Source organism: Brassica napus, chromosome A4, assembly GCF_020379485.1.
Source record: "Brassica napus cultivar Da-Ae chromosome A4, Da-Ae, whole genome shotgun sequence".
NCBI classification, from domain to species: Eukaryota; Viridiplantae; Streptophyta; class Magnoliopsida; order Brassicales; family Brassicaceae; genus Brassica; species Brassica napus.
Window position 1 is genome coordinate 19,080,428 of NC_063437.1, and position 20,867 is coordinate 19,101,294.

General features: G+C 36.6%; 6 protein-coding genes across 9 annotated transcripts; 4 read left to right on the top strand and 2 right to left on the bottom strand.

Annotated features, from left to right (window-relative positions):
* Window positions 1-35: 35 nt before the first annotated feature.
* LOC106447415 lies at window positions 36-2,267 on the top strand. Of its 3 annotated transcripts, none has more exons than XM_013889329.3 (3): window positions 36-241; window positions 617-1,833; window positions 1,896-2,267. In XM_013889329.3, the coding sequence occupies exons 2-3, from the start codon at window positions 703-705 to the stop codon at window positions 2,115-2,117; spliced, it is 1,353 nt and encodes a 450-aa protein (XP_013744783.2). In that variant the 5' UTR covers window positions 36-241; window positions 617-702; the 3' UTR covers window positions 2,118-2,267. The 3 variants fall into 3 exon arrangements, with proteins under 3 accessions (XP_013744783.2, XP_013744784.2, XP_013744785.2); XM_013889330.3 differs by lacking the exon at window positions 36-241 and adding an exon at window positions 274-522; XM_013889331.3 differs by lacking the exon at window positions 36-241 and adding an exon at window positions 278-438.
* Window positions 2,268-3,979: 1,712 nt separating this feature from the next.
* LOC106447416 (phosphatidylinositol:ceramide inositolphosphotransferase 2) lies at window positions 3,980-6,562 on the top strand. The gene is made up of 11 exons (XM_013889332.3): window positions 3,980-4,369; window positions 4,448-4,537; window positions 4,792-4,878; window positions 4,962-5,030; window positions 5,104-5,184; window positions 5,256-5,327; window positions 5,417-5,477; window positions 5,549-5,648; window positions 5,723-5,865; window positions 5,960-6,066; window positions 6,151-6,562. The coding sequence occupies exons 1-11, from the start codon at window positions 4,337-4,339 to the stop codon at window positions 6,223-6,225; spliced, it is 918 nt and encodes a 305-aa protein (XP_013744786.1). The 5' UTR covers window positions 3,980-4,336; the 3' UTR covers window positions 6,226-6,562.
* Window positions 6,563-7,442: 880 nt separating this feature from the next.
* Window positions 7,443-8,942, top strand: LOC111215279 (UPF0725 protein At2g20620-like). 2 transcript variants are annotated; one of them, XM_048778592.1, is made up of 6 exons: window positions 7,443-7,694; window positions 7,787-7,897; window positions 7,983-8,175; window positions 8,248-8,366; window positions 8,447-8,530; window positions 8,618-8,942. In XM_048778592.1, the coding sequence occupies exons 1-6, from the start codon at window positions 7,503-7,505 to the stop codon at window positions 8,825-8,827; spliced, it is 909 nt and encodes a 302-aa protein (XP_048634549.1). In that variant the 5' UTR covers window positions 7,443-7,502; the 3' UTR covers window positions 8,828-8,942. The 2 variants fall into 2 exon arrangements, with proteins under 2 accessions (XP_048634549.1, XP_048634550.1); XM_048778593.1 differs by having other exon boundaries at window positions 7,787-7,867.
* A 4,635-nt stretch (window positions 8,943-13,577) lies between these two features.
* LOC125608334 (UPF0725 protein At4g29550-like) lies at window positions 13,578-15,089 on the top strand. The gene is made up of 6 exons (XM_048778594.1): window positions 13,578-13,811; window positions 13,916-14,026; window positions 14,113-14,305; window positions 14,388-14,509; window positions 14,596-14,679; window positions 14,759-15,089. The coding sequence occupies exons 1-6, from the start codon at window positions 13,647-13,649 to the stop codon at window positions 14,966-14,968; spliced, it is 885 nt and encodes a 294-aa protein (XP_048634551.1). The 5' UTR covers window positions 13,578-13,646; the 3' UTR covers window positions 14,969-15,089.
* Window positions 15,090-15,231: 142 nt separating this feature from the next.
* On the bottom strand, window positions 15,232-16,702 carry LOC125608239 (cathepsin L-like proteinase). Its single transcript, XM_048778232.1, has 5 exons — window positions 16,661-16,702; window positions 16,322-16,552; window positions 16,157-16,229; window positions 15,671-16,074; window positions 15,232-15,576 (listed from the first exon to the last, which is right to left on the bottom strand). The coding sequence occupies exons 1-5, from the start codon at window positions 16,700-16,702 to the stop codon at window positions 15,232-15,234; spliced, it is 1,095 nt and encodes a 364-aa protein (XP_048634189.1).
* Window positions 16,703-17,695: 993 nt separating this feature from the next.
* LOC106447417 (pentatricopeptide repeat-containing protein At1g02060, chloroplastic) lies at window positions 17,696-20,698 on the bottom strand. Its single transcript, XM_048778595.1, has 4 exons — window positions 20,546-20,698; window positions 18,377-20,450; window positions 18,193-18,282; window positions 17,696-18,101 (listed from the first exon to the last, which is right to left on the bottom strand). Exons 1-2 carry the CDS (start codon window positions 20,593-20,595, stop codon window positions 18,458-18,460), a joined length of 2,043 nt encoding a protein of 680 aa, XP_048634552.1. The 5' UTR covers window positions 20,596-20,698; the 3' UTR covers window positions 17,696-18,101; window positions 18,193-18,282; window positions 18,377-18,457.
* Between the last annotated feature and the right edge of the window lie 169 nt (window positions 20,699-20,867).

The window sequence follows — 20,867 nt, forward strand, 5'->3', positions numbered from 1 at the left end:
TAAACATGGTGTAGCTGAGAAACTTTTTTCCTTAAATGAAAGTAACTGAAACTATTAGAGTCAGACACAGAATCTGTTTGGACTTCAGTGGCTGTGTTTAAGTACTTTACTTCGGTCCGAATCTATACTTCCATCTTCCTTCGTCATCCGCCTCTTGATTTGGCGCCACCTCTCTCTGTCAGTCTCTCTGTTATCTTTGTCTCCGCGCAACTTTCGCACCGATCCGCCTGAATCTTTCTTGGTAAGTGGGTCCCTAGCTTCCACTTTAATTTCTCCTACATCCCTCTCTCTCTTGCTATTGTTTGGTCGGAGCGAGAAAAAAAAATGAAAAGGGAAAGTGTGAATTTCGTTTGCTTTCACACTTTGAATGATCCATTGGTAACAAAAAGTTGTTGATTCTCCAAGGTTTTGCTTAGATCTGACAACAATTCTTTCCGTGTGAGTTATTTCTTCCAAGAACTATTCAGAATCCTTCCCCAATTCTACACCATACTGTTGAGCTTGCTAAGATTTGAGTCCAAAGTATCAAAACTGTTTCAACTCAATTATTGTGTGTCTCTCTACTCTCTAGTGGTCACAGTGCACTTTCCTCATGTTCTCTGTCTTATTGTTGCAGTGTGCTTAGTCTCAAGATTTGCATTAGTACTCTTGAATGCAATATAGAACCATTACTTTGAGGTTTCAAGTGATTACATCACTATAATGAGGCAACAAAGAGCCTCTAAAGAGTTGGTGAAGCGCGATATGTTGGATCCTCCAAGGTATCTCCAAAGAGCTGAAGATCGCCGCGTAAAGGCGCTGAGTTTTGGAGTTTTGGATTGGCAACAGTTAGAGAAACGGAAGGATAGTGCATCAGAGGGAACCAAAGATGCTTCATCATACACAGGTTCGTTGGAACTAGATTTAGCAACCGGGGTTGTTAAAAGACTGGATCTAAATGGAAGACAAGATGATGTCCTAGGCCAATGTTCAAGTCCGGTTAATGTAATGGAAATGAACCAAAAGTCTTCAGAGAAAGCAAGCTTGTCTGTGACATCTAAAAGAGAAAGACATGCTTCTCCTCCCAACCGCCGGTTTAGTTTCAGTCAAATGAGAAGAAGTTTCAGTAGTAAAGAAAGCTCATCATCTGGTCCTGTGTTCTCAAGCGCATCTCATGCTTCAGCTAAATCAGGTCCGTTGACATTCAACAACTCGGCCATAACAAAACCAAATGGTCACAGCAGAACAAGATCAGGTCCTGTAATGAAACACAAGAATGTCACGTTACAAGATCCTTCGAAACCTTCCAACACAAGATCACACGCTCTTTTGCAGTTCACTTTGAGAAAAGGTATCAGTTTATATCAGTTTGTGGTTGACAACAACGTTCTTGCTGCCACCATGAAGAGTTTAGATTCTTCTAGAAAGTATTACACATTGTATTCAGTCAAAGAGGTAAAGAACAAGAGTGGGAACTGGTTAGGCCGCAACAGGAATGATCATCCGTTTGTACATACAATCATCGGTCAAATGAAGACTAATACGGATTCAGCAACCCACAGAACAGAATCTGTTTTGTTAAGTGTTGAGACAAACGAAGAGCTTGCAGCAGCTATTGTTCAGACAAGAAACAGGAGTCAGAAGCAGAACTCAACAACTACTGTTATACTCCCTAGTGGATCTCACACGCTTCCTAAAGACAGTAACGCCCCTCTGAAGTTGATTGACCGGTGGGAATCTGGTGGATCATGCGACTGTGGTGGTTGGGACATTGGTTGCAAACTCCGTGTCCTCTCTAATGATCATCATACAAAGTGTAAACCTGTCTCCAGCTTTCAACTGTTTGGTGATCAGGTAAGTTGTTCTGTTCAAATCTCTTAAGTGTGATTCATTGTTAACACTTGGAACTCTTACAGGAAAGAGATGAGCCAGTATTCAAAATGGTGAGACACGACGATGAACTCCACTCAGTTGAGTTCGGATCATCGGTTTCTCTCTTGGAAGCTTTCTTTATTGCATTGGCAGTAAGCAGTCACCAGAACTGGTGTGAAGAGGAAGAAGAGGAAGCAGTGTTGAAGAGAGTAACATCAACCAAGTACGCATCAAACCCACCTGTTTCTCCAATAGGTCGGGTCTAGTGACAATCATTTGGCTTAGCTGGCTGAGCTAGAGACTATGTTGGGTTGTGCTTTAATACAACTGTAATTAAGAAATATATTTGGCAGAATTGTTTAGAATTTGCGCAATGTATAAAAATATAGTGAAAATACATTTTTATATTTTCAACATCTTCAGATCTTTTAACAAAAAAAAAGTCATCATAGTCTAACAAAATTATCTTTTCAACATGGGATTATAAAAAGATGTTTATTTTACATTGAAAATAATGGGAAAAAAGAATTTAATTAGAACAAAATAGTTATCATAAGACACCATAGTTTTAGACAGCCTAGGAGAGCAAGATACGCTATTAGAAAAAGTATTGAGGATAGAGAGACAACTCAACTAAGCATGTGAGGATAGAAATCTTATTTGACAGACATGCTTCGCTGCTTTACCCTACTTACCCACATGCTCTTCCGAATCATATCCCACCACCTGTGGTATTAATCCTTAATTAATATTTTAACCTTGTATATTAAGTATTTTTATATGTTAATTAAGATTCAAATTGGCCACTACTAGCTCTAATCACAAGACATCACCTTTGGAATTTTAAAATAAAGCGTCAATAACGGTTGGTGTTGGTGTGGTTCTTCATCTCATGACCATTGACTGCTTTTTAGTTTTATTGATAAAATCTCTTTCAAAAAAAAAAAAGAAGACTTGTCCGACTTCTGAAAATATTAAATATTGAGCGATAGAAGTTTCCTATCAAGAATTATCATAAATTCATAATTGATATAGTAATATTAGTGATGGAATCATCCATCATCTATAGCTAGATGTTATTTCCTGTTCTATAAAAAGTGTTTTTGAGTAATAATTTTTTTTTTTGAAAAATAGCCTCATGCATGCGTGAAAAAAAAACACATGAATCATTCATTATGATAAGAAAATAGGGTAAAGACACATGAATCATACATTCAGTATGACTCAACAATCATTACCAGGTAAAATAACTTTTTAGAATAGCAAAACGAGGGTAAAGACTACAAAACAATAACGGCAAAATGTTAGGAGTAACGAACAGTTCTAGAAAATGATATGTGGAACACCAAAACTTAATGGGACGATTGATAGACTGACTTTCAGTATTGAATTATTTCATAAGGAGACTTTTATGACTTTTCTTACATTATTGGCAAAAAAGAAGACTTTTCAAACATATATCTCTCTTTGTTTTTTTTTTTAAAGAACACCACTATTTTTTTGGTTTCCTAGCATATTCTTTTGTTTTGTTCAAAAACCCTCAAAAGAATACTTGGAAGTATTTTTATATACATTTTCACATTTTCCTTAAAATATATTTTAGTTACTTCGGTTTTAAAATAATTAAAACTAAGACAACTGGGGGGAACGTACAAACATACACTACTATGTTTTTGACTTGAATAAATTAGATACAAAATAATAAAGAGAGTAAGGATAAAACGTATCATTAATATTATCTGTCTTCAAAGTTCAGTTAAAAAATTGATATCATACAACGTGGTAGCTAAAATTTGAAAAGTGTTGTAGATCAGTTAAACTTCCATCAATAGTTAAATTTATAGCCAACACATGAATAGTAAAATCACAGATAAATACAACCAAAAATTTAATAGGAAATCCTATAGTTACCATTTGTTCTAGTTCTACTAATCAATCTGATAGATTCATAAATAAAAGATGTCGGAAAATGTTAAAAGTTTAGTTTCAACTAAAAAGATTTAAAACACACAATAAAAATACATATATACGAAAGAAAGAAAATATTATATTAGTCTTTTTCGACTATATTTTTATCATTCGTATGAAGAAATTTATTTTTTTCTTTTGCAAAGTTGAATATTATTTTGTTTTTTTTTTAAATTCAATTTACAATTCAACCGTTTCTCCGTGTTGAACTCTCTCCTGCGCTTTATAAAATATCAATCTAGGGCTTGGGTTGGCTTCTCAGATTCTGCTTCAGGAAATCTATTTTCTTCATCTTCCATCTCTCTCTCTCTCTCTGTTCCTTCATTGCATCTCAGATCTTGGATTGACCGTACAGATCGTTGACCTTTCCTGAATCGGAATCTGGGTTCGCCTAAAAATCAAACCTTTCTCCTTCGAGGAGCTCGAGACTGACAATTTATATCGAGAAGGCTGAGTCTTTGGATTTGGGTGATGAACTAGTATGTGACTGATCGTCACACGAACACAAGAATAAGAGATGACGCTTTACATTCGTCGCGAATCTTCCAAGGTTCGTTCGTTTGTAAATCTTCTAATTCAGCTTCTGGGTTATTCAATTTCATTGTCTGATTCGTTTTATTGTGAATAGCTGTGGAAGAGATTTTGCTCGGAGATAACGACGGAGATCGGACTCCTCGCTGAGAACTGGAAGTACCTTGTCGCTGGTATTATCTGTCAGGTTTGAAAATTTGATACCTTTTTTGTTGTTTTTTTTTTCAGTTTTTAATTTAATTCAGATTCAGATTGAAAGCTTTAATGATGACCAATGGGTTTTGTTGTTATACATGGTAACTTTTGAGAGACAAAGCTTTTGCTTTTATTTTTTTTTGTCTATTTAATTTAAACGCACACCTTTGCTTTTTTTTGTGTGTTAGTGTCTTTAGTTTGTGTTTGGTTTGACACTTTGTGAATATGGTGGTATGTTATGTGCAGTATATTCATGGTTTAGCTGCTAAAGGAGTTCATTATATTCATCGCCCTGGTCCGACTCTCCAGGATCTTGGCTTCTTTCTTCTTCCGGTTTGTCTCAGACATCTCATTATATATGCTAATTCATCAGATGGGAGTAGATGTCTTATTAGCTTTGGTTTTCAATTGTATAGGAGCTTGGTCAAGAGAGAAGCTACATAAGTGAAACCGTGTTCACTAGTGTATTTCTTTCTTTTTTCCTGGTGAGTCTTGCAACATTCATAGTTTCTTCACTGGACTTTCGATATTGATACTCTTTTGTACCTTTTATTGCAGTGGACTTTCCATCCATTCATACTGAAAAGCAAAAAGATATACACCGTCTTGATTTGGTGCAGAGTTCTTGCATTCTTAGTTGTAAGTGTGCCCCTGTCTTCTTACTCTGTCTTCTTCTCAAATTTTGACTTTATCTATGTTTCTGTTTACAGGCATGCCAGTTTCTCCGAGTTATAACATTCTATTCAACTCAGCTTCCTGGCCCAAACTACCACTGTCGTGAGGTATAAAGCAACTGAGATTCTTTACAGAAGGTCTCATGTGTCCAATCAACAACTAAAGCTTATATGTGTGTCCCACTTTTTTGCTACAGGGCTCTAAAGTTGCCAGGATGCCATGGCCTAAAAACCCTCTTGAAGTTCTCGAGATTAACCGTGAGTCTACATTCTCTTTCCTTACGCACATATTATTTCTTTTGCTTATGGTTCTCATGTTATCTCATCAGCTCATGGGGTGATGTACGGATGTGGAGACCTGATTTTCTCATCGCATATGATCTTCACGCTTGTCTTTGTCCTTACTTACCAGAAGTACGGTACCAAAAGGTACAAACTCCTTTGGCAAACTACAATTGAAAAAGTCATCACTGCATTACTCTTATGTTTATACTATGTCTCAGGTTCATAAAGCTGTTTGGGTGGCTCACTGCTTTCGTGCAGAGCCTCTTGATCATTGCCTCCCGTAAACATTACACTGTCGATGTCGTTGTTGCATGGTATACTGTGAACTTGGTGGTGTTCTGTCTAGACAAGAAACTGCCAGGTTTGATCTCAGACAAACCCTTCTTAACAGAAGTGAAACACTTGGCAGAGAACTTGGTTTCTCATATCTTTTTGTTGAAATGTTTGTACTACAGAGTTACCAGACCGGACTACGGTGTTGCTCCCGGTGATCTCGAAGGACAGAACGAAAGAAGAGAACCACAAGCTGTTGAATGGGAACGGTGTTGATCCTGCTGACTGGGTAAGCATCTGCGCCTCTTGTGTAACCTGAACCAATCACACAATCTGATCTTTAATGCTCTTTGTTTTGTTATGTTTGTTTTAGAGACCAAGGGCTCAAGTGAACGGGAAGATAGATAGCAACGGAGTTCACTCTGATAACTCAATCAATGGCGCATGAGACTTGGGACAAGATCTCTATATATATGAAAAAAGCTAATCAATGGTGTCATGAAGACAACATGTTGGTTTCTGTAAGGGTGGTAAAGTTTTGTTTTTGGTCATTGTTCCAGAAAAGAAGAACACTCATAGAGAGACAAGTGGTGGGGGTTATGAATGCTATTTTGTACATGTTTCGAGTTACTTATTCCCCAAGTAATCATCTTTTGTTGGATCATGTTTTTGTTTTCATTTATTGTCAATTTTGTTATTAGAAACTGTATTGATCTTTGAAACTTTGTTATGCATATGTGGTTGTTTCCCTCTAAAGCTTTAAACATTTGCACATTCTTTTTCAATTTGGAATATCTATACAAAAAAAACTCTTTACGTTTAATAATAATACTAATAGAGAAAAAGATTAGGATAGCACAAAACTTTCCTAAACTAACATGTTCATTAAAAAAAGTAAATATACACTTATATCTTCAAACCTTAGGGTTTAGAGTTAAAGAGGATTGGATTTTGGAATTAGAGTTTAAAATTTTATAAAATAGAAAATAAATATTAAAAAATTTAAAAAACAGTTTCAAAAATTATTTTTGAATTATAAAAAAAAAATTGAAAAAAAAATAAAAAAAAGTTTCGAATTTTTCTTTTTTTTAATTTTTTAATTTTTTAATTTATTTATTTTGTTTGTTTATTTAATTTTAAACCAAAAATATTATGAATATTTTACTTTTTAATGAATGTCATGTTTGTGACTTCCTCCTTTTAGTACTATTTTTGAAATAAAAACTCAAAAAGTGTTATTATTGACAATTGTTCATACTAATATGCTATTTTGTACTTTAGTAACATACATAACGTTCATATAACATAATTTTCACTAAGTGATATCATCTTATCTTTTTTTTTTCTTGAGAATTAATAAGATGATAAACATATAGATAATCTTAGAAATTACACCACAAATACTTTCTGTTTTTAGAATTTTCACATATATATATTTTTGGCACATTTTAAAATATATTAAATCTTGATTATTAATGCATTGTTTTTATAATGATCTATTTTCCAAATCAAAATATTTTTAAAACAATTTTTTTTAAACATAACTTTTCAAAAGGGAAAGAAATAATATTTAAGAGATTTAGAAAAGAAGTGGGGTATATTTGAAAAGAGATAAAAAGTATAGGGAGTGAAAAGAAAAGAGTGGAATCACAAAACCACCCCTCGTATAAATAAAATCTCTCTGTTCGTCCGTCTTCTTCCGATCATCTTTTAGGGTTCGAAACAATGTACGACTGTATGTTGGATGAGGCCAAGCTGTGGCTGGACGAACCTCCGCATCGTAAGAGGAAGCTCGAACCTCCACCACCACTACCGATCGTAGACTATTCCTTACCCACAACGTTTTCAGATTCCGACGAGGAAGAGATCGATCCGGTGGAACGCGAGAAGTATCGAAAACAGGTCGTCGAGTCCGGCGTAAGTTAAATTCCGAACCTTTACGCCTTTTCCTCTCATGGGTTCTATTAAAAGTTTGCTGCTTTACTAAGATTTTGAATTTTTGGGCGTAGGGGTTCGATGTTGACTTCTTCCCTGTGTATGGAAGCTTAGACCAATCTGGATCCACTCCTTCCACTGTAATGTTGAGCAAGGTGGGACTCCATTGCTACAACTTTGACAAGGTTACTAACTCTCTCTCTCTTGTTTGTTTGTTTGGGGATAAAACTTAAAAAAAAAGAAAAAGACTCAATTTTTTTTGTTGTGTAGGGGACGAATTTACAATTCAGGAGTGTACAGAAAGCCAATGAGGAGTTTGCTTCATTTACTATGTACTATATAACGGTTGAAGCGATGGATCCGTTCAGTGGTTCACCTGTTACTTTCCAGACCTGTGTGTGGGATGCTGCTACAAAGAGCAACGAGAGCTCGAGATTTATCACTAAAGTGTGCAGAATCAAAGGTAAAATAATTAGGATGTGAGATTGCTCTTGTGAGTGTTTGTAGGGGTGTTAATGGTTATGTTGAACCGTAGGAACCGAAAAAGAAACTTCTCGGTGGGATCACGGTGCTGTAGACGAGTTCTATAAAGATGATATCTCGTGGCTAGAGGATGATGCTCTTACAGGAAGTGATAAGCTGCAATACTATGAGGTTAGGTTTGTTCTTATCTGGTCTGTTTAGCAGCAATGAATCCCATGGTTTTATTTTAACTACTAGTGTCTTAAGTGCAGGTGAAGGAATCGGATCTGCGAGACAATGAATGGCTTCAACTATATGCTGAAGTTGTAATGTTCTCCAAGTGGGAAACTGACCTTGTGAGTGAGGAAAAAAAAAACAATTAAGCATAGAGAATGTTTGTATTTGTCATTTAACAATGTTTGTATTTTTTTTCTTTCTCGCAGAGCGCTTATTTGCCGGTGAAGATGAAGAAAGTAGTGGTACGAACAAGGGAAGATGTAGAGACGAGTAAGAAGCTCAGGTCAAAAAATGCAACTTTCTACATGAGTTTCACGGCCTGTGGGGGTCTCGAGTGCAGGGGCATAATAAGGCGGACGACTGATGGAAGACCACAACACATGAGCCTTCAAGTTAACTGTTGGATCGACAAATAGAGAGATATTGTCCTTTATGTATTTAATTGATCTTGCCATTTCAGAACATAGTTTTCTTCACACCTCCACTAGAGAAACGGCATGCATATATTATAATTTAGAATCTTGACTGTCATGACCACTATATATCTCTGGCACACTCGGGGTGAAAAATTCCCAAAGCTACTCCAATGGGATGTCTTCTAAGCTGGATAAGGGCATCGTTGATTATCTCGAGCCTTGCAAAGTATGTGATTTTTTCGAGCTGAGCGGAGTGTGGTCATCAACATCTCTAGAACATTCTTTGATGAATATGCAAACACTTTTAGGTTAAAATGAAACCTTAAGTTAAGCTACTAATTAGGATACAACACAGCACAAAAAAAGTGAGTTTACCTCAGACCCCTGCAGCTCTCGAACTGGATTGGATCAAGGACGTCTGGTCCAATGTATGCTCTCCCAAGATGAAGATTTTCTTATGGTCTATCATCCAAAAAACCTTCCATTAGGAGAAAACCTATAAAGTAGGGGCATTCAAGCGGAAGGTCTATATATCAGATGCAAAGAGAAAAAAGCAGCCATCCATATTTTTCTCCACTGTCCTTTTGCTCAGAAGGTCTGGAAGCTGATATCTCTCCATGGAATAGCTCACATAGCTACGATCTCGGACTTCAAGGAACTAATGGTGAAATTCAAGAAAGTCATCTGTCTCCCACCAGCAGGAATCACATGAAACATTCTCCCCTGGATCTGTTGGGTCCTCTGGACTGCTCGTAACCTGCGAATTTTTGAACAAAAAACGTTAACGGTAAAGGAAGTAGCAACAAAAGGACTCAGTCTAGCTAAAGAGTGGAATAGCGCTCAAAGTTCAATCAATCAGATTAAAAAGTCCTCACCTGACACAAGCCAGCAGAAAGCGATGCAGAACTCAACGGAAGCCATAGCAATATGCAAAACGGATGCAGCTTGGAGTAAGGACACCAACAAGGTGGGCTTGGGAGGGATGGATAATCACAGGACTACCGAATCAGCAAATCCACAAAGGAGCAGCTCCTCAGGACTTCGTCAGCACGCCTCTAGTCGCAGAAGCCCTAGCCCTTCGATTGGGCATCACCGCAGCAGTAAACTTGAATCTGACCAAGATCAGGATGGTGTCTGACAATCAAACGCTCATAAGAGCAATTAACAACGACATCCAGATCAAGAAGATTTTTGGTATCGTCAAAGATATCCAAAGGATCACCTCTGTTCTTGTCGATATCTCTTTTTCTTCTATCTCTCATGATCACAATGAGGAAGCCGGTCGGCTAGCCAAAAGAGCCTTTAGTAGGTCTCTATCTGTAAGTCCAACTTTGGGTTAACTTGAGTCCGAGGCCTTTATTTTATAATGCATCATTCAGTTACAAAAAAAAAAAGAAGTTAAGCTACTAATTTTGTATTAAAATCATGTTAATAAATTAGAAAGAGAAATAAGAGAGAGGTATTAATTGAGTTTATGTTATTCTTTCTATACAATATTTTTTTAACCAAAATTTTCAGATTGACACAATCTATATATATAAAGAAATGTTCGCCTCTCTCCCGTGAAGCCACGTCATCAAATCGTGCATTCTGGGAGTGACACGTGTTTCATTTTATATTTAGGGCCAAAATAAATGAATGCAGTTAAGGGTAATTGAACCCAGCACCTCTAGCACTGGTAATTTCTCTTAGAACCACTAGGCTAAAGTCATTTTTTGTAAATATGTGGCCGCGAAAATACTTATTATCGTGTCAGCTGGAAGCCCATGCTTCTTCTACTTGTGGCCAGGGCCGACACTGAACTGACGTCAAGATGAAGATCGTGAAGTTAAAAACTTTACTCCAAACAGTTTTGCAATGTTTCCAACCTTTATAACTTGATGCATATAATATATATCAAAATACATTTGTTGTACACGCTTTTATTAGTTTTGCTTTTAAAAGAAGGTATTTACAGTTATAAATGTTTTGTGCCAGTGAAGTAATAGTTGAAAAATCTCTATACATATGTCATTTTAAAATAACACCCAACTTCTATATATAGTCAATACATATGTGCATGTTATATTCTAGACTAAATATTTTCTCTTTTAAAAATATAGAAAACATTTTTTTTAGTCTACAAGCAAATGTTGTAGAGCAAGTATGCATTATACAAAATAATATATATTTAAAATCCATACACAAAAACATAAAAGTTGTTATAGGCCTCTTTTTGACACATGCACACTCCGCTATGAATAAGAATTAAAAAAAAAAACAGTATTGTCATCAAACTTTATCACAAATTCACATTTGTACATCTATAATTATGAGTTGGACAATTAGTTAATTTGATACAATACCAAAGCAAGAATAATCGAAAAACAACTATACCACTGCATACTAATAAGTAAGACATAACAGATAACCAAATTCTTGAATCTTAAGACAAATTTCAACTCGAGCATTTAGTGGATATCAAATTAACTAATATCCCGTCCGTAGGGCGGGCCGACCCTAGTATAATATGTATAGATGATATAAGTAATTGTAGAAAATACATTAAATAAAGCCTACCCAGTGGGCTATATTTGGTTTAGTGTTACTTGTGCTCCACGCGTTTCGATCTGAGAAAAAGTCCGAGACGAAAATACAGAACAGAACAGTAGCGTTTGGCTGTTCGATGGAAAGACAGAAACGCTGAGAGGCGTTCATCTACATGCTCTTCAACAACCAAAGCAAAGAAGTCATAAGAGACCCATACCATACATATACCCTCTTAGTGCTTGATTTATGGTATCATAAGCCATTAGAATGTGAATCTTTTGATAACAGAAGCATACATTTTTTTTGGTAAAATGTTAAATTTATACCATTTTCGGATTTTAAATGTTGGTTACAACTTATTATGCAAGAAACTAAAACAACGTAGAGTTTTGGTTGTTTTAGTTTCTTGCATAATAAGTTGTAACCAACATTTAAAATCTGAAAATGGTATAAATTTAAGATTTTACCAAAAAACTGAAAACGGTTTTCGGTTTATTCGGTTTTATACCAAAAAACAGAAGCATACATGTTTTTGAATATATGACATAATACATCATAATATGGTTCTGCTTTACATTGAAAGCCATTGAAAACGAGAAGAAGCTTGAGCTGTAGATTGGTAAAGCATCTAGCTTAAAGAAAATAGACTATATCCAGTTACATGTAGACCTAGTTAGGAGCCAACCAAAGGAATAAAAGATTGTATGATCTCACAGATTGTGATCTACGAGAAATGTTAAAGCTCTCAGAATCAATCATACATAAAAAAAAAAAACTCTTTACGTTCAATAAAACTCTTTATGTACTTATGTTCGAGTTATTCTTTCATCTCTCTAAATTTGTTCAGCAGAAACAATGATGCTATTTCGTACTTTAGTGACAGACATAATGTTCATATAACATAACGTTTACCAAGTGATATCATCTTATCTTTTTTTTTTCTTGAGAATTAATAAGATGATAAACATATAGGGGTGTTCAATCCGGATATCGGTTCGGTTTTTTTTTCGGTTTTTGGTATTTCGGTTAGTAAAATATAACTACCATTCTAAATCCATATTTACTTCGGTTCGGTTCGGTTTATATACCGTCGGTTTTTGGTTTATTCGGTTTTATACCAAAAAACATAATTATTTTGTTTGAGATCATATTATATGAATTTTAGAGTTATATTGTCAACACAATCATTTATTAAAAATATATTACATGTTCAAATAAACGAACAAAAAAGTAAAAATGCTTCTACCATCAAATAAAATAATCAATTCTATAACTAAAATCAAAGCTTGAAATTTTGAAAATAAAAATATGAAACAAAACAGAAACATGAAAGAAAAGTTTGGTTAAAGTCATGTTAGTCTTTCACTCTTCCATATTTAGTGTTCATTAAAGTCATGTTTTTTCAATTGAAAATTTTCTATTAGTTATTGTCCATCAAATTTATAATTTTCATATTAATTTAGTGAAGACTAAAATAAATCAAAAAGATCAAAAAAGACTTAGAAAATAAGATGTTTGAATTGCGATGTATTGTTATTTAGTTATAGTTCAAGTGTTTTACAAATTACGGTTTTTTATTACTATAAAATTATGGTAATAGTTATTAACACAAATTTAACTTACGTAACAAATAGATTTTCATGTATTGTTATAAAATAAATACATATTTACATGTTTCTACTTTTAATCGGTTTTGTTCGGTTTATTCGGTTTAATCGGTTATATACCAAACAATATCCAAATCCTACAGTTTTTATAAAATTATATCCATTCGGTTTATATGGTATATACCAAAACCAAACCATATTGTCTATTTCGGTTTAGTTCGGTTCGGTACGATTCGGTTTTACCATATTGTATAGCCCTAATATAGATAATCTTTAGAAACTACACCATAAATATTTTCTGTATTAGAATTTTCATATATACTCCCTACTTCCCCCATTTCTAAATAATGCATTTTCTAACATTTTTTTGCTTGTTTCTAAAAGATCAATGTTTTAGATTTTCTATGTATGTTTAATAATGAATCGTAATAATTTTCACAAAGTCATATCATCCTCTCTTTTTTGAGAATGAATGAAACAATAATTTGTAAGAAATTACTTTACAATTAATATTGACGAGATTTAGAAAAGAAGCGGGGTCTATTTACGAAGATATGGAAGTATAGGGGAGTGAAAAGAAAAAGAAAACAAGTTATAATCACAAAACCACCCCCTCATATAAATATCTCTCTGTTCTGTTCTGTTCTGTTCTGTTCGTTCGTCATCTTGTAGGGTTTGAAACAATGTACGACTGTATGTTGGACGAGGCCAAGCTGTGGCTGGACCAACCTCCTCCACCACCACCGATCGTAGACTACTCCTTATCTACAACGTTTTCAGATTCCGACGAGGATGAGATCGATCCGGTGGAACGTGAGAGGTTTCGAAAACAAGTCGTCGAGTCCGGCGTAAGTAAATTCCGAACCTTTACGCCTTTTCCTCTTATGGGTTCTACGAAAAGTTTGCTCCTTTACTAAGCTTTTGAATTTTTTTTTTTTTGGGGGTGGCGTAGGGATTCGATGTTGATTTTTTCCCTGTCTATGAAAAGTTATTCTCAAGTGGATCAACTCCTTCCACCGTAATGTTGAGCAAGGTGGGACTCCATTGCCACAACTTTGACAAGGTTACTAACTCTCTCTCTCTTGGTGTTGTTGGCTTGTTTGGAGTAGACTTAAAGACTCAATTTTTTTTTTTTTTTTGTTTGTGTAGGGGACGAATTTACAGTTTAAGAGTGTACAGAAAGCCAACGAAGAGTTTGTTTCATTCATTACGTACTATATAACGGTTGAAGCGATGGATCCGTTGAATGATTCACCTCTTACTTTCCTAACCTCTGTCTGGGATGCTGCTACAAAGAACAACGAGAGCTTGAGATTGGTCACTAAAGTGTGTAGAATCAAAGGTAATCTTTTTTTTTTTTTTTTTTTTTTTTTTATGGGTTATGTTGAATTTTTAAAATTATGAAAGAGTCAAAATCTTTATAGGAACTAAAGAAGAAACTACACTGTGGGACCACGATGCCGTAGACGAGTTCTATAAAGATGATATCTCTTGGCTAGATGATGATGCTCTTACAGCAAGTGATAAGCAGCTACAATACTATGAGGTTAGTTGTTTGTTTGTTACTTTTGAATTTATAAGCCACAATACCCATGAGTCCCATGGTTTTAACTACTAGTGCCATAAGTGCAGGTGAAGGAATCGGATCTCCTAGACAACGAATGGCTTTATCTGTATGCTGAACTTGTATTATTCTCCAAGTGGGCAATGGACCTTGTAAGTGAGGATAAATAAAAAAGCATAGTGTACGACACTCTTTTTTTTTTTTAACAATGTTTGTTTTCTTTTCTTGCAGAGCGCTTATTTGCCGGTGAAGATGAAGAAAGTTGTGGTACGAACAAGGGAAGATGTAGAGTCGAGTAAGAAGCTCAGGTCAAAGAATGCAACTTTCTACATGAGTTTCACGTCTTGTGGGGGTCTTGAGTGCAGAGGCATAATAAGGCGGACAACAGATGGAATACCACAGCACATGAGCCTTCAAGTTAAATGTTGGATCGACAACTAGAGAGAGATAGACGGTCCTTTTTTCCTTGTATTTAATTGATCTTTGCCTATGTTAAAATAATCCTGAGATGTGTTATATTATCTGAAGCTACCACTTAATTGGTTTGAATGTTTGAGAGTTATTTTTCTTTTCCCCAATTCTAAAATCTTTTAAAAGCATATTGTAAGTCATTAAACCAAAATCACAATTCAGAATCGTCTGTAATAACTAATAACCATAGTGGACTTGTTCGAAATATCACAGTTATCCAATCAAACAATACTTCAAAGCTCCATTTCATCGCAGGAAAATTGCTTGTCTTGATGGATCTTCTTTTGTATCTCCTCCTCAGCCTCTGTCAATAATCTTGGATAGCTGAACCTTCCAAGAAGTGATCTTGGCTTGCTAAAATATTTCTTAGCCGTCTCGTCAACATCTTCTCCAGGTGTGGGTATGTAGACTAGGACAATTTCTAGTGAGATCTTTATGTAGCCACCATCTCCGAAATCATCTCCATGGCTTGTTCTGGCAAGAACATACTTCTCCCCGTTTTCTTCACCCACATCCACTAGAGAAACCGCATGCATATATCGTAATTTAGAATCTTGACTGACAGGGCCACGATATATCTTTAGCACACACGATCACATTAAAGGTTAGTATATTAAATATGTATATATCTATTCAAGAAGCAAGCATACGTGGAAAACAAATGACTCTCACCTTTTTCCCAATATTTTTGTATTCAGGTTGAAAAATGGCCAAAGCTGCTCCAATGGGATGTTTTTTAAGCTGGATAAGGACCTCGTCGATTGTTTTGAGCCTTACAAAGTCTTTGATATATCCGAGCTGAGACGACGGAGTGTGATCAGGAACATCTCTAGGACACCCACTGAAGGGCCTGTCTTCTTCTCTCTGAATGCCATTCTTCATAACGTACTCAAAACCTTTGGTGAGATTCAAGGGGTAGCAATAGTGTTCTTTCTTGCGCTCCACTCTTCGTTGCTCAGGGTCTACAAAGTCAATCAGCTCCTGTGCTGAATATCTTATATTCACGTCTGCGTCACGTCCATCAATCTGTCTCAAAGCCCGGATTAGTTCAGCCACCACGATAGCCCAGCACACATCTACAAACAGAACCAAGTGTTTTTCATCACCACTCACCAAACTAAGGCAAGCACAAGAGTAATGTTACATGTTAGATCTTACCATGTTCCTTTTGATCTACCACTGCTCCCATAAGATCTTTCCACTTTAACCCCTTCAAGAACTCCGGGATGAGCTGCAATTGACCCGACGATTCACATTTTTTTTATTACATACATTAGCTACACCTCTTTTATTTTTGAGAAACTAAGATAAATGTAGTAGTACCTGACGTTTCATCCAAGATGCGTATCTCACGCGTTTGGTACTTCCATTTTCTTTGCTAAGACACTCGATAATTCTGATTTCAGATTCAGGTGTAAATCTTATCATGTCTAGTAAGATTTCCTTAGGCACGATATGTAGGACATCGGCAACTAAGGGTTGCAAATCAGGATCAACCAGCTTTATAATTTCATTGAGTACATGTAGATGCTTATTGGGGATGTCAACAAGTACCTTGAAACACACACACACACACACACACGATAAAGTATGATATATAACTTTTTAGCATGCTGATATACAAAAAACAAACCATTGTAAATTTGTAATTCATTTACTTACATTAGCAAGCTGAGGCTCAGAACTTTCTCCAGCTTCTTCCATAGTCTTATCTTCTTTGAACTGAGCACACTTGCTCTAGTGATCTGTTCAATGAAGAAAATCACTCTTGATCAATGTTTGAATCATGATTTGAACTTAGTAAAAACGTTTCTCATTTTAACAACTGAAGCTTACAATGAGCATATGTGAGAAAACCTAGGTGAACTCTGTTGTTTGCTCACAGCTAACTTAACATATATAATGAAGGGAAAATGAAGAACCAGCAACAAGTAAAACAAAAGATTTCGAACAAAGAAAAGTATTACAAAATGAAGATACAAATATTCTTATAAAGTTATAAATATATTTCAGGAAAATAAAGAAAATTTCATTAAGTTATGACTGAGGCTAACCTATCACATCTAACTCCGAAACCCTTTGTTACTAAAAAATATTACGTGCGTTTAGACATTAACATCATCTAACTCTGAAACCCTTTCTTACTAAAAATATTAGGTGCATGCATTCAAACATTAACATCATCTAACTCTGAAACCCTTTGTTACTAAAAATATTAGGTGCATTTAAACACTAACTTACAAATTTTCGAAAATGACATCTAGTTAATTGCTCCTACTTAACTTTAACATGCAAATCTTACGGTAAACTTTAGATTAAAATATAAATAATAATATTGACTCTGTACATATAATATAAGTATATATTAATGGGAAACTGAGCCAAATGTATTAAAAAGGCTAAACAGAAAAGCAAATTAAGTTGCAGGGAATTTTTAATCTCTAATAATTAATATAATTTCATGAAAAAGTAAGTTGGTAAAAATAGATTCATCCAAAACATTAATTAACTGATAAAGCAATTGTCGCATTTCATACTGGTGACGCAGAATACGTCACAATAAGCTGGTAACAAACTAACAGATTTTATAAAACTACATTTCAAACATTTATAATAGAAAAATCAAATTGATGCATATGAAAATATCTCTAGGTTGGAGTTGAAATCATAAGTTTAATTATTAATTATGTGTCAAAATCATATAAACTGACACCAAAATAATAAAACTTTTATCTTACAAAATGTTGAAACTATGATTATAAATGAAACTTTTACAATATAAAAATCAAAATTTGATGCATGTGGAAACATCTCCAAGTGGAGAGAAGGAAACGCTGAGAGGCGTTTATCTACATGATCTTCAACAACCAAAGCAAAGAATTCATAAGAGACCCATACATATAACCTCTTAATGCTTGATTTATGGTATTATTAGCATGTCAATCTTTTGATAACAGAAACATAAATCTTTGAATATTATGACAATAATACATCATCATATGGTTCTCCTTAACATTGAAAGCCATGGAAAACTATGAGAAGCTGAAGATATAGTTGCTTATGCTTCTCCCCTTCAGTACTCACGGAGTCAGGATCCTGCAAACTGAAACAGTAAAGAGCATATCAGTGAAAAACAAAAGCTGTAGCTTCTTTAATAATCTAAAATATAAAGTCAAAGTTGAAACTATACCCACCTTGTGTGTTCATGTCTGTAACTGTCGAAGTATACTCAGACAGGACCTGGTCGGGCACTAGATTCTCATATCATTGATCCAGGATATGACCTGTGTTTCAGAATTGGATCTAATAAGTAAAATGGCAGCAGATAACTGGATGTTTTGTAAATGGTTATTAAGCACAACGAAAAAGCTACTAAACCCTGAAGCAGTCTCCAAGTTTGCTCATGTGGGACTTGAATGGAAGCCTCTGCCAAAACTCTCTATACATATTGCTCCAATTTCAAGATGATATCCTTTGTTTTAGTCCAGAGCAATCATCTGACACAGCCATCCTCTTTGACACAAACCGAACTTCTTCCAACTTTCCAGCAGCCTCCAAGGCGTTTCTCAAAACCACATGGCAGCTAAGCTCCTGGTGTTTTCCTATTTCCACCAATTCATTATACAAACCAAACGCTTCAGAGTGTCTCTTAACCTTACACAGTCCTTCTACGACTCTGTTGCATCTGCTTATATCTATCATCTGATTATTCTCCAGACAAAACACCACAAGCCTGTGAGCTGAATCAACAAACTTCCTATTCTCGCAGAGGAAATCAATCAACTCCTCCATCTTAACCAAATAACCGTTCTCATAAACCAACCTAACAACCAAAAACGCCTTGTCCTTCTGACCACTGCTAAACAGCAACCTGACAACATCCGTCGAAAGATCAACGTTCTGTCTTATTCCTTTCTCCAACATTATCCTCACCAACTCAAAACACTCGTTAGCAAACCCTCTTCTAACAAGCTCCTCAAGTACACAATGGAAAGTGGCTGCAACGGGGAGATAAGAGCTCCTCATCATCCTTTCCAAGACATCGTGAGCGAGAAGAGCCTCACCAGTCTTCAACAGCCCATCAATCAGCAACTCATAGATTTCAAAATCAGGCACAAACTCCCTCCTCAGCATCAGAACCAACAGCTCGTAACCACCTTTGAAACCACCTTCTCTGCAGTGTCCCATGATCAAAGTCCCGTAAGACGCCGGATCCTGCGCTCCTATCTTCATCAGCTGCCTGAAAACTCTCTCCGCTCGCTTCGTCTTCCCGTTGGCGCATAAGTACTCAAACATCGGGTTATACGCCGCAGCAATAGGCTTCGAACCACCCTTCTCCAACAACACTCCCTTCTCATACAACTCGTCAAACAGCCTCTCCGCTCTACCAAACTCCTGTCTCAAGCAAAGAGCGCGAATCAACACACTGTAAGAAGCCGAATCAGGCCGCTCCATCTCTCCAAACACCTTCATGGCTTCATCCAAATCTCCACCGTCGCAATGAGCTTTGATCAGAACATTAAAAGTGCATCTATCCGGAGCAAACGCGCTGCTAGCTCTCAGAACCTCCTTGATCTCATCAAACCTCCGAGCCTCGGAGAGACCCTTGATCAGAGTATTGAAAGTCACATCATTCGGTTCATCAATCTCACGAAACAAAGCCAAAGCCTTATCAACCTCGTGCTTCATACAGTACCCTCTCACAAGAGTCGTGTAACTAACAACGTTGGGGGCCACCACACCTCTCTTAACCATCCCATTCAACACGTTACGCGCTGTATTAACCTTCCCAGCTCTGCATAGCCCGTCGATGATAGTGTTGTAAGTAACAAGATCAGGATCAAATCTCATGTCTTTAAAAACTCTAAAGGCTTCGGCCACCATAGAGTTCTTACAAAACCCGTTGATCAAGATGTTGAAAGTGTAGGCGTCCGGGGAGACACCGTAGGTGCGGCGCATCTGGTGGAAGAGATCGAGGGCCATGCCGGTTTTGCCGCGCTTGAGGAGGATAGAGAGGAGAGTGTTGAAGGTGATGAGGGAAGGGGTGATGCTCATTTCTTTCATGGTGTGGAAGAGGGAGAGAGACTCGTGGAGGAGGCCGGCGTGGGCGTAGGATTTGATGAGGGTGTTGAAGAAGCGAGGGTGGAGCTTGACGGAGCCGTTGGAGCGTGACTCGATGGAGAAGAGGAAGTTGCGGGCGGCGTTGAGGCTGCGGGATTGGGAGAGGAGGTGGAGCATGAGGAAGAAGGAGTGGGGGGTGTGGGAGAAGGAGGTGGTGGTGGAGAGGTAGTCGAAGAAGCGGAGAGCGCGGGGAGGGTGGGTGATGAGGCGGAGGGTTTGGAGGACGGTGGTTGTGGAGAGGGAGAGGGGTTGGAGTGATGAGAGTGATGACTCGACTTGGTCTGAGGAGTTTATGGCACGTGCGAGGGACGTGGCGAGTTTTGATTTGGTCCTGTGAGGAGGAGAAGGAAAGGGTGAGAAGTTTTAGATTTGTGGAATTGAGTGGAGAGTGGAGAAAGGTGAAAGGAGAGAGAGAGAGAGATTTACCGTTGAGGCTTGGGGGCGAACAAAGCGTGGAGTCCTGAACCACGAGCCATTGCTGACGGAGAAGAATAGAGGCGAAAAATCGTCGATTGATTTAGACCAAAGTGTGGTGAGGTTGAAGACGATGTGAAACGACGCCGTTCTGTTGGATTTGTGAAATTAACTAATTAGCTTTTTTTTTTATCTTTTTTTGCTAATCAATACGCTAATACGCTAATCAAGTTCCATTTTGCTAAGAAAGGTTATTATACATCCACAAAACAGCAATGTGCATCACTGTCTCACTGATGTGAAAAAATACACAATCGCTTCGAATGTTACGAAC

Excerpts from the sequence above, each read along its gene's own strand:
- LOC106447415 (XM_013889329.3), top strand. The coding sequence starts at position 703 with ATGAGGCAACAAAGAGCCTCTAAAGAGTTGGTGAAGCGCGATATGTTG. Across the intron at positions 1,834-1,895 it reads TTCAACTGTTTGGTGATCAG|GAAAGAGATGAGCCAGTATT; the intron begins GTAAGTTGTTCT and ends GAACTCTTACAG.
- LOC106447416 (XM_013889332.3), top strand. The coding sequence starts at position 4,337 with ATGACGCTTTACATTCGTCGCGAATCTTCCAAG. Across the intron at positions 4,538-4,791 it reads TCGCTGGTATTATCTGTCAG|TATATTCATGGTTTAGCTGC; the intron begins GTTTGAAAATTT and ends TGTTATGTGCAG. Across the intron at positions 5,866-5,959 it reads TCTAGACAAGAAACTGCCAG|AGTTACCAGACCGGACTACG; the intron begins GTTTGATCTCAG and ends TTTGTACTACAG.
- LOC111215279 (XM_048778592.1), top strand. The coding sequence starts at position 7,503 with ATGTACGACTGTATGTTGGATGAGGCCAAGCTGTGGCTGGACGAACCT. Across the intron at positions 7,695-7,786 it reads AACAGGTCGTCGAGTCCGGC|GGGTTCGATGTTGACTTCTT; the intron begins GTAAGTTAAATT and ends TTTTGGGCGTAG. Across the intron at positions 8,367-8,446 it reads ATAAGCTGCAATACTATGAG|GTGAAGGAATCGGATCTGCG; the intron begins GTTAGGTTTGTT and ends TCTTAAGTGCAG.
- LOC125608334 (XM_048778594.1), top strand. The coding sequence starts at position 13,647 with ATGTACGACTGTATGTTGGACGAGGCCAAGCTGTGGCTGGACCAACCT. Across the intron at positions 13,812-13,915 it reads AACAAGTCGTCGAGTCCGGC|GGATTCGATGTTGATTTTTT; the intron begins GTAAGTAAATTC and ends GGGGTGGCGTAG. Across the intron at positions 14,510-14,595 it reads AGCAGCTACAATACTATGAG|GTGAAGGAATCGGATCTCCT; the intron begins GTTAGTTGTTTG and ends CCATAAGTGCAG.
- LOC125608239 (XM_048778232.1), bottom strand. The coding sequence starts at position 16,702 with ATGGAAGAAGCTGGAGAAAGTTCTGAGCCTCAGCTTGCTAAT. Across the intron at positions 16,553-16,660 it reads CTGAGCCTCAGCTTGCTAAT|GTACTTGTTGACATCCCCAA; the intron begins GTAAGTAAATGA and ends GTGTGTTTCAAG. Across the intron at positions 15,577-15,670 it reads ACAAAAATATTGGGAAAAAG|ATATATCGTGGCCCTGTCAG; the intron begins GTGAGAGTCATT and ends TGTGTGCTAAAG.
- LOC106447417 (XM_048778595.1), bottom strand. The coding sequence starts at position 20,595 with ATGGCTCGTGGTTCAGGACTCCACGCTTTGTTCGCCCCCAAGCCTCAA. Across the intron at positions 20,451-20,545 it reads TTCGCCCCCAAGCCTCAACG|GACCAAATCAAAACTCGCCA; the intron begins GTAAATCTCTCT and ends TCCTCCTCACAG.